This window comes from Pongo abelii, chromosome 19 (genome assembly GCF_028885655.2).
Source record: "Pongo abelii isolate AG06213 chromosome 19, NHGRI_mPonAbe1-v2.0_pri, whole genome shotgun sequence".
NCBI classification, from domain to species: domain Eukaryota; kingdom Metazoa; phylum Chordata; class Mammalia; order Primates; family Hominidae; genus Pongo; species Pongo abelii.
The window spans coordinates 56,264,366-56,279,178 of NC_072004.2; the positions used below are offsets into that span (position 1 = coordinate 56,264,366).

Below are 14,813 nucleotides of genomic sequence, written 5' to 3' on the forward strand. Positions count from 1 at the left end.
ATCACGAGGTCAGGAGATTGAGACCATCCTGGCTAACACGGCAAAACCCCGTCTCTACTAAAAAACACAAAAAAGTAGCCGGGCGTAGTGGTGGGTGCCTGTAGTCCCAGCTACTCGGGAGGCTGAGGCAGAAGAATGGCGTGAACCTGGGAGGTGGAGCTTGCAGTGAGCCAAGATCACGCCACCGTACTCCAGCCTGGGCGACAAAGCGAGACTCCGTCTCAAAAAAAAAAAAAAAAATTAACAAATTAAAACACTGGAAAGGTTTGGAGACACCATCAGCACTCACCTTACTTTAGGGACAAATACATGAATTTGGGTCCTTGTGATTTTTGATAAAGATTTCAAGTTTCTATTATTGAACATAAAACTAGATTCCAAAGGAAATAACCAGAAGAGTTACCGATAAAAAATTTAGATTCTTAATTTTTACAGAAAATATCTAAAAACACACATTATACTGTCTTTTGAATTTTAATGACACTAATAGCTTTATTTAACAAACACTGAGTGACTACTATGTGCAAAGCACTATGCTAGGTGCATGAAAGATACAAAGATGAAAAAAGACACAGTCCCTGCCCACGAGGAGCGTATAATCTAGTGAGGGAGACAAATACACAAATAACTAGAATACAAGGCAGTAAACAAGAGTGGGCAAGTGCTGAGTGTGGCCTGAGTGTGATACTAGCCTCAAGGTTCCAGTTTGAAACACGATGAAATAGTGTTGCCTGCTTTGAAAATCCCATCCCAAGTTTGGCATAATGGAAGTTAAATGGCCCTACCCAAACAGGTGGAAATAACAGAGTAGGCCAGGTGGAGGGGCTGTTTGAAGTACTATCACACCTACATACATGGTGCTGATATAAGTACGTAGGTACAGCTAAAAAAGAACTTTTTTATATATATATATATATCATCTGTCCTTTGGTTAATGGCTATAGCTACTGTTTTAAACAATATACTTTTATATAAAAAGGAATTTGTATAATCCCAGAAAAATCAATTTAAGGATTAATATTAATTCAAGAAAGAATCCTGCCATAGGCAATTTTATTTACTAATTGATTAAGTCTTTTCTCTAAATATCTATAAAGCTCTGTAGCAATTAAACGGTTAGACATCTAAGTATTGCTGAGTAGAAACCTCTTATGTTCAGCCTTCTGAAAGAAATGGTCACATACCTGGTACATAGCACTATTCTAACAGCGACAAGAAGGCCTTAAAGAGATTTTAAGGAAAATAATTTTTAATGCTTCAATGCAAATGGAGTACACGCTGATTAAATACAACTCAATGTTCTTTGAAAACATCTCAATGACAGCGTTTGATACCAGTTAAGGCCAGCAAAGTTGTACTGAGGAAAATATCACATGTACTGTCTTTCATTGGTTTCATGTATCATTGCTTATGACTATGGCAACCCAATCTTTTCTTTGACAATTGCATTTACGGGAACTGATGAGCTTTGATTTATGAGCTTTGATTTGCTTTTAGTTCATAGGCCAATAACAAGTGCTGACCACTTCCTCTTGGTAGTGCTGTCTGAAATAACTGGCAAAGTAGAAGCACATTTCCTGGCTGCTTTTCCTACTTCCTGAATTGGAGGGTTCACCACCTTAGCCTGTTTCCTTCCGTGTGTCACTGTGGTCCTGGGTCCTCTGCTGCTTCCTCTCAAGGAAACGAGCCCGTGCATCAGATATGGATTTGTCATCATTTCTTCTTTGCATTTTCTTTAAGACGTCTTTCGATATTCCATCTGAAAACATTACAAATTAATCCAATAAAACTTAGCTTTGAGATTCAGTACTAGAAATGTTAAGAGAAAGAGAAGCCCTGATTTTTCAATGTTAACAAAGTAAAAAGAATAAAGAGAAAAATTAAATTTTGCCCTTTCAAAAGCAATGTAGTCTATGGTTACAAAATTAAGAGCACCAAGGCCAATGAGTCAGAAAAACTGACCCTAATTCAAGCATGTGGCAGTGTTATTGCACTGTAATAGAACACCTAGTGGCTAAGATTTCTTTTTTTTTTTTTTTTTTTTGAGATGGAGTCTCACTCTGTCGCCCAGGCTGGAGTGCAGTGGCGCAATCTCGGCTCACTGCAAGCTCCGCCTCCTGGGTTCACGCCATTCTCCTGCCTTAGCCTCCCGAGTAGCTGGGACTACAGGCACCCGCCACCACACCTGGCTAATTTTTTGTATATTTAGTAGAGACAGGGTTTCACCGTGTTAGCCAGGATGGTCTCGATCTCCTGACCTTGTGATCCACCTGCCTTAGCCTCCCAAAGTGCTGGGATTGCAGGCGTGAGCCACCGTGCCTGGCCTCCCTAGTGGCTAACATTTCTAAAGACTTTTCTATGATTTATTTGGCAACTCTTCACCATTCTATTTTCCAGTGATGTCAAATAAAGAAAATACAATATGCTTCATCATTCAGCCTCAAAAAGCTTTACTAAGAAGTTTTCTGTGTATGTGAGCTGAAAAACTTTCTGTCCTATTTCAGTACCACAACTATTTATGCCTCCCAACCAGGGTCCTAATTATTTCATAGAAAAAGCCCCTTGGATATACAAAATTAGCCGGGCGTGGTGGTGCATGCCTGTAATTCAGCTACTCGGGAGGCTGAGGCAGGAGAATAGCTTGAACCGGGAGGCAGAGGCTGCAGTGAGCCAAAATCATGCCATTACACTCCAGCCTGGGCAACAAGAGCGAAACTCCGTCTCAAAGAAGAAAAAAGAAAGAAAGAAAGAAAAAGCCCCTTGGAAACAAAGGGGATTCTGAGTAAATAATGCATAAATCATCATTTTTTTTTTTTTAGAGATAGTGTCTCACTCTGTCACCCCCAGGCTGGAGTGCACTGGTGAAATCACAGTTCACTGCAGCCTCAAACTCCTGGGTTCAAGCGATCCTCCTGCTTCAGCCTCCCAAGTCACTGGGACTACAGGTGCACACCAACATGCCTGGCTAATTTTTATTTTTATTTTGGTAGAGATGGGATCTCACCACATTGCCCAGGTGGGTCACAACATTTGTATAAACAAAAATAGTGAAGTACTACTGGGAAGCAGTATGGCATAGTGGTTAAGAGTAGAACAAATGATTTACTCACCCTTTAGCTGCTTTACATTTTCCTTATTTGTCCATCTCCTTCTTGCATCTTCTCTCACTTCACGTCGGGCCACACTGCTCAAATCATGTGCATTAAATTCATGCAACTTGGGTAACAAGTCTCTTACCCATTCATAACGGATTGGGCATACAATTCTCGCGTAGACTTTGGTGGTAACCAACACCTCATGAAAAATGATCCATTCAAGTTTGGTTTCCTGTTCATGAAGCTATACAAAACATTTCTTTTAAGGATGATAACTCAATAACCTGCCCTATTCCACATTAGACCAACCAAATATAGTCCAAACCCTTCTCAATTAATTCCTATCTTCTTCAAACAGGAGGCATGGGCCAACCAATACCCTTATAGATCTATGTAATATAGATATATGTAAATTTAACCCCAAAGTGAAAAGTAGAAGACATTTGTATATTACTTATTTCTACAACTTTACAAATTTCTTCCCTTTATTAAAAATGAAGTACTTACTGCTGAGGAAGGATGAATGTGAACTGGGCTTCCACGACCATCCATTGTGCAAAACGTTCTCCCAACAGATCTATAAACAGAAAAACAAAATGATAAAGACTACAACAGTAAAGCAATGAAGTAAATGGAGCATTACATTCAGCAATGAACAATTACAGTATGTTCTACTACAAAGAGCATTATAAGCAAGGTTTACATTTATTCAACTGTCACTACAAGCTCTCTACCAATTCATCTTATTATACAAGTTAAACAGTCACTACAATTAGGTATAAGGAATCAGTACAAATATTAACAATAACCTATGAGCTTCGAGAGCCAGGAACTTTATTAAAAAGTCAACACTGAAGCTCAAATAAATTAGCTAGACTTCTCAAGATCACCAGCGCTAACGCATGGTAAAACCAAGTCCTAAACAGTTCTTCTGACTTAAATATGGTTTCTTTATGTTATACTATGCTGCATCTCTTTTTAAAGGGATGATTTTTTCACTACTCTAAAACTTGACAATTAGTTAACCTATCATTTTTCCGATTCATGCCCTTATTTTCTTCTACATTACCCTACCTAAATGTCATTCCAAAAAACTTGTCAAAATAATAAACCTAGTTCATTTGTCATAATTTATTTCCTATAGTACTTTGTATATATTCATAGTATAACCCAGATCAGACTGCATTGTAATTATTCACTTACATATCTGTACCCTCCATTAGACTCAGGTATCATCAAGAATGATATAAGGACTCATGTTACTCTACCTTTCTATTTTTAGTACCTGCTCAGTGTTTGGCATACAGAGGGTAACCGAGATATACCATATTTTTAAAAGTGTGAAACAATCTAAATTTACAGAAAAGTTGAGAGTAAAAAAATCTTTTTTTACCTGAATCATTTGACAGCAAGCTGCCAACCTAATACCCCATCATCCCCAAATACTTGACTGTGCACTTCCTACAATCAACAATCAAGAACATTCTCCGACATGACTATAACCATCAAAACCAGGAAATTAACACTGATACATTACTAACAACTAATCCTCAGACCCCACTGACATTTCACCAAATGTCTTAATAATATCCTTTATAGCAAAAGGATGTAATTCAGAATCATACATTGCCTTTATTTTTCATTTCCCTTTGGTCTCCTTCATTCTGGAATACTTCCTCAGTCTTTGACTTTCATGATCTTGGCACCTTTAAAGGTGTCAAGGCTAGTTACTGTGTGGTATGTCCCTCAGTTTGAGTTTGTCTATTTCAGGATGATTAGATTCAGGTTATGCATCTTTAGCAGGAATATCACAGACATAATGCTGTGTTTTTCTCATTGTATCCTATCAGGAAGAACATGATTTTTATTTATTTCATTATGTTCACTTTGATTGCTTGATTTAGGTAGCATATGCCAGGATTCTCCACTGTAAAGTTACTTTTTGCTTTTGTAATTAACAAAAATTTTATGGAGAGGTGCCTGTAAGCAATTCCATTTCTCAATAAACTTTTACTTGCATAATAATCCACTACTATCATTACTTATTTTGATGCTTAAAGTGTCTCATATTTGATCACTTGGGGCCTCTTCATGCTGGCTCCTATGTTCTTCTGACATGGCCTCAACCTTTGTTAATCACTTCTTTACTTTCTGGCATAATAAGATGTTCTGGGCTCATCTTGCATTTTCCCAGCCCCATTTCTCCAAAGACCCCTGATTCCTTTAAGTGGCAGATGGATGTCCCAAGTCAAGATCTGGGCACTATGTCTATTCATTGTTATTATCTCAGAGCTAGGGCATATATACATATAAATATTTACATACATACAAATACATTCTATATACACACACTAACATCTATTTTTATTCCAGTGTCCATCCATGCATCCATCTATAATGAAACCCATAACTTCATAATGATACACTGAAATTTCAATCCAACAGCACAGAGATCATTCCTATTTTCTCACTTTCGCTATTTCTAACTCCCTTCACCATTATCACTCATAGAGTTATGTGATCAATTCCTCTGTATTTAATGAATCTCCATCACCATCACTGTTACCCCTTTCTCTATAAAGATGCCGTCCTCACTGCACTCCGACTGATGCCCCAAACCAAATAACCCCTCCCCACCTTGCTCAAGCCCTAGCACTCCATGCCAAGCTACCCTTCCTCAGGGATGCTATGCTCAACCTACTTGGCTTTCACACTATACACAGGGCCACCTCTCTGGAAGAAAACTCTTGTTACTTGCCTTAAGTGAAGATAACCCATGCTGGACAGCCACCCTACAACATACCCCTCCTACCCTACTTGAGCTCTAATACCACATTCTGAGCCACTGCAGCTCTCCCTCGTCACTGTAATTCATGTCATAATCATCACAGAGCTTAAATCAAATCTTCAATGTTTAATATTAAATAGTCCAATATTATAGTCAAATACAGTATTATATCTTGATCCATCTCTCAAGTCCGTATTGCTTACCTTCGAGCTACATTTTTGAAATAGCCCGCACAAAGACATCTTCGTAGTACTTCATGTTTAGGGCCTTCAAAGGTCTCTCTTGGGAAATCACTTTGCTATAAAAAGAATATATAGAGAGTGGTAAATCTCATAGTACAATTTGAAATAATCTTTTATTTTGAAAAATCCACATTTCTAAAGACCTCTGTTTCTGGCCAACATAGATTAAGAGAGACCAGATTTACCCTTCCACCTGAAACCAAAAAAATGGAAAAAATATATGAAATAATGATTTCCAAAACACTGTAATATCAGGCAATAAAGGACAGAGACAGGATATAAATGCAGTACGCCCAACAACTGCCCCAACTTCAGCCTTGATAAAGACTGCAGACCAAGGTACAGGGAAGTAAAGCCCAAATGGAACCTAGAGAACTCCCTGGGTTAGGGACACAAAGCTGGGAGTCCAGGAAGACCAAGGTGGCTAGAATTCACAGGACAAGAGTTCAGGAGAGAAGAGAAGTGCATAAAGACACAACTCCAGAGAGATGCAGAAGGTCCTCCTCAAGTGTTGAGCTGAGTAGTGATTAGCAGATGAAATGTGAGGAAACTACCAGCCCAAGAAAAGAACCTCTTAAAAGGATAAGTAAAGGCATGGTGTTTTCACAGGGCTAGTAATGGCGCCTGTTCCTATCAGCTACATGAGAATACTGCACTACAGTAATTCATGTGACGTTAGGAAGAGTACTCAGATGGGCCTTGCCTCAGTAGAGGGGAGTAACTAGCCCTGCACTGAGCACTGCTCTGATCCCACCTAACAAATCATGCAAGCAAGATCCAACAAGAAAGACCAAAGACCATTTCCAAGTAACTAGAACACAAAAATATCCAGCACCCAACAAGGTGAAATTCACAATGTTTGGCATCCGCTGAAAAATTATCAGGTATGACGTAAAGAAGCAAAAAAACACAATCCATAATGAGGACATCTATCAAAATCAACCTAGAACTGACACAGATTTAATTATATTTTATTATAATTTTCTGTATAGCTGGATTACATATGTTCAAAAAGTAGAGACCTGAAAAATAAAATGTAAAAATTTAAAGACTGAAATCCAACATCTAGAGATGAAAATACAACACCTGAGATGACAAATATACTAGATGGGATTAATGGCAGATTAGACTAGACACCGCAGGAGAAAAGATTAATGAACTTGAAGATAAGGCAAATAGAAAACATTCATAACAAAACAGAGAAATTATAACAGTGGTTTCCAGAGGCTGGAGAAAGAAGACAATGGGTAGGTTTTTTTGTTTTTGTTTTGAGTCAGGGTCTTACTCTGTCACCCAGGCTGCAGTGAAGTTGTGTGATCACAGCTCACTGTAGCCTGGATCTCCTAGGCTCAAGCAATCCTCTACCTCACCCTACTGAGTAACTGAGACTACAGGTGTGTGCCACAACGCCTGGCTAATTTTTTATTTTTATTTTTTTTTTAGTAGAGACAAGGTCTCACTGTGTTGCCCAGGCTGGTCTCAAACTTGCTGGGCTCAAGTGATCCCCACACCTTGGCTTCCCAAAGTGCTAGGATTATAGGCGTGAGCTACCATGCACTGTCAGGAATGGGGAGTTACTGTTGAATGGTTATGGAGTTTTATTATAGTATGGGATGATAAAAAAAAGTTCTGGAGATGGAGAAGTGGTAAGGGCTGTACGACACTGTAAATGTTTTAAGTGTGCAGTGACCTGTACGCATAAAAACAGTAAAAAAAAAAAAAAAATTTTTTTTTTTTTTTGAGACAGGGTGTTGCTCTGTTGCCCAGGCTAGAGTGTAGTGGCATCATACCTCACTGCAACTTCAAACTCCTGGACTCAAGTAATCCTTCTGCCTCAGCCTCCTGAGTAGCTAGCACTACAGGTGTGTGCCAACACAACCAGCTAATTATTTTAATTTTTTTGTAGAGACAGGGTCTCACTGTTTCTCAGGCTCATCTTGAACTCCTGGCCTCAAGTGGTCCTCCCACTTCGTCCTCCCAGAGCATTGGGATTACAGGGGTTAATCATCAATGCCCAGTAGAGGTAAATTTTATATTAATTATTTTACCAAAATAAGATATATAAACTGAAAAACTAATAATCATGAGGAGTAAAAGATGCCAGACAAAAAAAAAAAGAGCATATACTGTTTGATTCCATTTATGTAAAATGCTAGGAAATGCAAACTTATATACAGTAAGTCTTCAATGTCAATGACAAGTTCTTAAACACTGCAAAGTTAAGCAAAATTTTTAAGATTTTTTTTTTCTCTCATCAGTGTTAAAACAATGGTGAATAAAACAATATTTTTCTAGGGCCTGCTGTATATCATTTTGCTTAAAGTCACAGTTTCCAAGAACCTACTGATGACATTAAGTGAGGACTTACTGTATCATGACAGAAAGCAGATTAGTGGTTACCTGGGTTGGTGGGGCAGGAGGGCCTGGTAGGTGAGACAATGGATTATGAAAGAGAATGAGGACAGGTGCAGTGGCTCATGCCTGTAATTCCAGCACTTTGGGAGGCCAAGGCAGGTGGATCACTTGAGGTCAGGAGTTTGAGACCAGCCTGGCCAACACGGCAAAACCCCATCTCTACTAAAACTACAAAAATTTGCCAGGCATGGTGACACAAGCCTGTAATCCCAGCTACTTGGGAGGCTGAGGCAGAAGAATTGCTTAAACCTGGGAGGTGGAGATTGCAGTGAGCCGAGATCACGCCACTGCACTTCAGCCTGGGTGACAGAGTGAGACTCCATCTTAAAAAAAAAAAGGGGGGGGGAGGATGAGAAAACTGAGAGATGATGGATATGTACCATTATCTTGATAGCTGTTTTACGCAAATGTCAAAACTCATCAAAGTGTATACATTAAATATGTGTAGGTTATCGCACGTCAATTATATATCAGGAAAGCAATTTTTAAATATCTTCATTTCTGTGAAGACAATTCTTTTATTACTACTAGGAATCTTCCATGGGGTCAAGGAGGTCATAGAAACAAATAGAATGGAAGGGTGGTAGAATAGAAAGGGTGCTAATGTACATCAATGAAACTTCAATATGAAATATATAGGTCCAAAATGCTACTCAAGAAAAAAAAACACTATGGCAATCACCTGTTTAAGCTTCCTGATTAGTTCTCGCAGTTGAGCTTCCACACGAAATGCAGAAAATAAGCACCTCCAATGAATCCAGTGTTTTTGGCACCATGAAGCTGGAGCTCCACTGCAAAACAAAAAACTGGTATCTTTAAAATATCTTCTCTAAGTAAAAGACAATCTAAAATTCTCATTTCTATTACAAAAGTGGAAACCCATAAACAACTGTCAGTTCCTTCAGGAGACCTGTCCAAGTACCAAAAAAGAATTTTAGGAAACTTGAAAAAAAACATTTAAATTAATGCATGTGCCCCTGACTAAATTAAGAAATAATTTGTAAATGGACTTCTTTACTTATATATGCAATAACAAATATCCAATCATTTTTTAATCTAGGCTACCTATACAGAAGGAAAATTCTATAAGGTCATTTTCAGGAAAGGTTTGAGGAGAAAAGAAGAGAATCAATGTTATATAATAAATGCCTACTAAGCAACAGTCATCTGACATAGATAATTTCACTGAAATTCAAAATACCTTGAAGTCAATATCATCTTCACTGAACTTTAGTGTCACAAGCCACATCATAAGTACGTATTGGAACTATACATCAAATTGACATTTTTCAGGACAAAGGACTACCTTACATACCTTGATTTGCATTGTTCAAAGATGACAGCTAAAGTTGCAAAGTCATTAAATCCTCCAGCTTTAGCTGCCAATTCTCGATGTCTCTGTTCTGCTTCCTTCTGGTACTCTGGATCAACTAAAAGAATTGGAGAGGCAATTCAGTTATACTTTGCATTAAGTGCCTACAATCACTTTGCTTTCAGAAACTCATTAAAATCTGCCTCATCCTCTGGGGTGAAGTAAGGTAGAACTATATTAACTCTTCTTAACTCCTCTTGGGAAGCTCTATTTCTCCCACAATTCCTTTTTTTCTTTTCATATCACTTTGGAGATTTTACCCGAATAACAACATTACTTCTCCCAATCTATTTGCCTTTTTAAAATAGTATTTGTAATTTACTTTTTAAATTAGTTTTGTTATAAGAGTAATCCACGCTTACAGAAAAAAAAAATGTAATGGTATAAAAGAATATCATGTAAAAGTTCAATGTTCCCCAGTCACACTACCCATAAACCAATCCTCAAGGCAAAGTACTGTTCATTATTTAGTGTGTGTCCTTCCAGGTAATTTCTATGTATACACAAGCATATGTACATAGTATTTCATTTTTCTATAAATGGAATATATAATCTGAAAATCTGTTTATTCATTTAATAACAGCTCCATATCAGTACATATAGAATTATTCTTTCTCAAAAATAGCAATATAGGGCCAGGTGTGGTAGCTCACACCTGTAATCCCAGCAATTTGAAAGGCCAAGTGGATCAATTGAGCCCAGGAGGTCAAGACAAGCCTAGGCAACAAAGCAAGATCCTGTCTCTACAAAAAATACAAAAATTAGCCAGGCATGGTGATGCATGCCTGTAGTCCCAGCTACTCAGGAGGCTGAGGTGGGAAGATCACTTGAGCCCAGGAGGTTGAGGCTACAGTGAGCCGTGATCGCATCACTGCACTTTGGCCTGGGCAACAGAGTGAAACCTTGTCTAAAGAAAAAAACAATGATAACGGTATTCCCCAGGAGTATGGGGAACATAACACAATTTAACCAGTTCTTATTTATCCAATTCCCAATTACAGGCAATTAGACATGATCTCCATATATGCAGAACTGACCTACTACGAACATTTTCTTTTTTAATGTAATATTGATGTATAACATGCATACAGAAAATTACACAGGACATAAGTGTGTAGCTCATATAATATTCACAAACATAACATACCAATGTACCCAGATCAACAAACAGTATCACCAGCATCTCAACAGCCCCCCTTTATGCCCTCCTTCGATTAACTACCCACTCCCTTCCACAAGAGTAACTATATCCTGACTTCTAATCCTACAGATGGGTTTTGCCCATTTTTAACCTTTGTATAAACGAATCATATAGTATGTACTTGATGTGTCTGTTTTCTCTTGCTCAACATTATGTTTTTGAGATTTATCTGTTAATTACTTCGATACCACTTCCCCTGATCCCATTCAGGACTCATGTGCTCTCCGACTGCCCAAATTCCCCACATAGCACTTTATCCAGGGCTAATCTTTCAGAGTCCCATTTTTTCAAAACTGCATAGGGATCCTTTCCTTCAATCTAACACGTCACATCACAATTCCTATTCCCTATACCTATCACCGCTAGATTTAGCAGAGGCACAATGTTGCCTGAATCCAGGAAGCAGCATTTACTATAGAATACAATGTGAATCTGCAAAGCAGCAGTTCCTATTACTAGGAGGAAAGTAATTTGATTAAAGAAAACACTGATGAAGGTAGAAAGTCTTCTATCCCATGCTTTAAGTAGCTTCCAACTATGTTACCTAGGTAGCAACTGAATGAAGCAGCTAGAGACAAAAAAAAAAAAAAAAAGACTATGATTTATCTCAGACCATACAAACGACCCTGGTAAGGAAAAGATATAAATGATTATTAATCTCCATTTCTTGAACTGCTCCGGGAGACTAATTTTGTTTTTTGTTTTGTTTTTTGAGACAGTCTTGCTCTGCTGCCCAGGCTGGAGTGCAGTGGTGCAATCTTGGCTCACTGCAACATCCACCCCCCAAGTTCAAGTGACTCTCCTGTCTCAGCCTTCCAAGTAGCTGGGACTATAGGCACACACCACCACACCCAAATAATTTTTAAATTTTTTAGTAGAGATGGGGTTTCACCATGTTGGCCAGGTTGGCCTTGAACTCCTGACCTCAGGTGATCCGCCCGCCCTGGCCTCCCAGAGTGCTGGGATTACAGGCTTAAGCCAACATGCCAGCCAGGGATACTAATTTTTAACCCAAAATATTTCATTTTAAGCATCTAACTGCCATCCCCCAGAAGGTATCATGCCAAAAGTCAAATTGTCCTAGACTCCAGCATCGACCCCATCCTGGCTCTCAACACCAGGAGACAAGCCTACCTGTGAGTCAGTGCCTCCTGGAATCCCTAGAATCATGGCACCGTGCAGTCTGTGTGCATGCATTTTTGAATAAATTTTAACTTTTTATAATAGATTTGTGTATATTTTATGGTAGTAAATTATAAAATAGACTAGTACTGGAACAGGAATTAAAAGAAATTAAAGACTGTGTAAGCAAAAACTCAGTTGTATGTAAGAAAACCCAATTCCCCGAGGAAGAGAAAGAGCTGGAGTCCTTTAAAATTAACTGCCTGTTTTTCTCTCTGTGGCTAGTGAGCCTTAACTCTCCCCTTCCCAGGCATTGTGAAGACTCTTTCTCGAGCTGTGCAGCTTCAAGGTCACTAGACAGATAATCTCAAGTCGTAAAACATGTTGTTCCTTGAAAAGTAAGAAATAATGTAATGCTCGTCTTAATTAAATAACTGTCTTTGTTTCTCACTTCTGTAATATGCTTCCCCCCCCGCACAGATCTCCCCCCGCCCCACAAAATGCTTAAAAGGTAGCTTGACTCTTTGTTCGGGGCTCAGTCCTTTGGATGTTAATCCAACTGGGTTGGTGCACCTAAATAAATAACTCCTCCTCAACCCCTCGGTCTCTCTGATTCCTTAATTATCCTGCAGCATTTCCTACACATAGTTTATGTTTTCATGACATACTTTTTCTTAATTTTTTTGATATTTCCAGGCTACGGAGTTCATCTGTTTTTTCAAAGTGTCACAAATCTCCGAAAACTTTTCCAATATATTTATTGAAAAAATTGGCCGGGTGCATGGCTCACGCCTATAATCCCAGCACGTTGGGAGGCCAAGGCAGGAGGATCACCTGAGGTTGGGAGTTCGAGACCAGCCTGACCAACATGGAGAAACCCCATCTCTACTAAAAATACAAAATTAGCTGGGCGTGGTGGCACATGCCTGTAATCTCAGCTACTCGGGAGGCTGAGGCAGAAGAATTGCTTGAACCTGGGAGGCAGAGGTTGCAGTGAGTCAAGACTGTGCCGCTGCACTCCAACCTGGGCAATAAGAGCGAAATTCTGTCTCAAAAAAAAGAAAAAAGAAAAAAAATCTACAAATAAGTAGACCTGCACAGTTCAAACCTGTGTGTTCAAGAGTCAACTGTATTGGGAATGGTGATGTGAGGAGTTAGGTAAAACTTCTTTTCTAGAGAGACATCTATTAAACTAGTCAAAATTACCAAAGACAATTATTCAAAGTCTCTGGAGATTGATTAAAATGCTTAAGACAAGCCTAATCTATGGAATTCGGTAAGGACAGTAGGAAGAATGCCCCACCCTCCACAGCTGTGTGTGTGGAAGGGCTATGCGAGAGAGCCTTCAAGGCAGCCTGAAAGCGGCACCCTTTCCCTGACTCCTAAATGCTACTCGGTAGGGAAGATCAAAGCATAACAGCTAATGACAGCTTATGCAGTCCTCTATTCCCCACAGCTCTGTGTTGCAGAAGAGTTGTTCCACTGGGTTCAGCAGCTCAGTGGTAGTTCCCACTACTGCCAGTTTCCTAGAGCTATTCCAGGTTTGTATGTTTGCAACTAGTGAACATCCAGAGATTGCATCTCAAAAGGCTTTGCGCTGAGGAAGATGCAAAGTGAGCCACAGTATCAGCTCCTAACTCCCCAACGCCAAGCTTCTGCTATTTAGGGAGGACCCAGATAGGAGAGCCAGTGAAGAACAGGCCCCCATTACCACCACCACCCCTCTCCAACTCCTGCTCCATAGCACAGAGATTGTTTCCAGGAAAGGATGGGGAAAGGATTATCAAAGACAAGCAATACCTTGCCCCTGCCGAGGTGCCCAACTTTATTTGGATCAAGACTGTGGAGCAATTTACGCTCTGGGCACTGTCAAAAACAACAGAGCCAGCAGCTAACAATCAGTGGAGACTAACAGTTTGCTGTGACACCAATAGAGATAGACCAGCCAAAAATTCAATGGAGAACTCAATGAAGGAAACAGAGACCTGCTAAGAGCATAGTCTTCCTGGTGTTCTAGAAGACTGTTCTCATGCCCAAAGCTGTGCCTTCTGAGAAGTAAATAGAGAGGAAACGTCTGAGCCTCTTACTCCTTGGCTGAACACAGTACAAATTTATCAACTCCCTCAACCATGAAAGTAGTCTCCTAACCACAAACACAGATTCAACAGTAAAAGGTGAAAACATCACTGGCTTAAATTAAAAGGCTTAGTTAGGTACATCCTCCAACCAATCACTGACTGACCACTGGAGTTGACAAGGACAAAAAACAAAATGAAAACTGCCATAGAGGGGCTCAACAGTAGATTTGGGCTGGCAGAAGAAAGAATCCACAAATTAAAGTTTTTTTTTGTTTGTTTTTTTTTTTTTAATTTAAGACAAGGGGCCGGGCATGGTGGCTCACTCCTGTAATCCCAGCACTTTGGGAGGCCAAGGTGGGCGGATCACCTGAGGTCAGGAGTTTGAGACCAGCCTCCAACATGGCGAAACCTCGTCTCTACTAAAATTACAAAAATTAGCCAGGCATGGTGATGCAAGCCTGTAATCCTAGCTACTTGGGAGGCTGAGGAAGGAGAATTGC

At 39.4% G+C, this 14,813-nt stretch overlaps 1 protein-coding gene across 3 annotated transcripts in view; it reads right to left on the minus strand.

Annotated features, from left to right (window-relative positions):
- Window positions 1–460: 460 nt before the first annotated feature.
- DHX40 (DEAH-box helicase 40) overlaps window positions 461–14,813 on the minus strand; it is a 42,052-nt gene continuing 27,699 nt past the window's right edge. For 2 of the 3 annotated variants that reach the window (XM_054535192.2, XM_054535191.2), the window contains 6 exons: window positions 9,856–9,970; window positions 9,223–9,331; window positions 6,087–6,181; window positions 3,603–3,672; window positions 3,111–3,339; window positions 466–1,759 (listed from right to left, as the gene is read on the minus strand). In XM_054535192.2, the coding sequence (XP_054391167.1) occupies window positions 1,620–1,759; window positions 3,111–3,339; window positions 3,603–3,672; window positions 6,087–6,181; window positions 9,223–9,331; window positions 9,856–9,970 (758 nt within the window). In that variant the 3' untranslated portion in view covers window positions 466–1,619. 3 annotated transcript variants of the gene reach the window in all.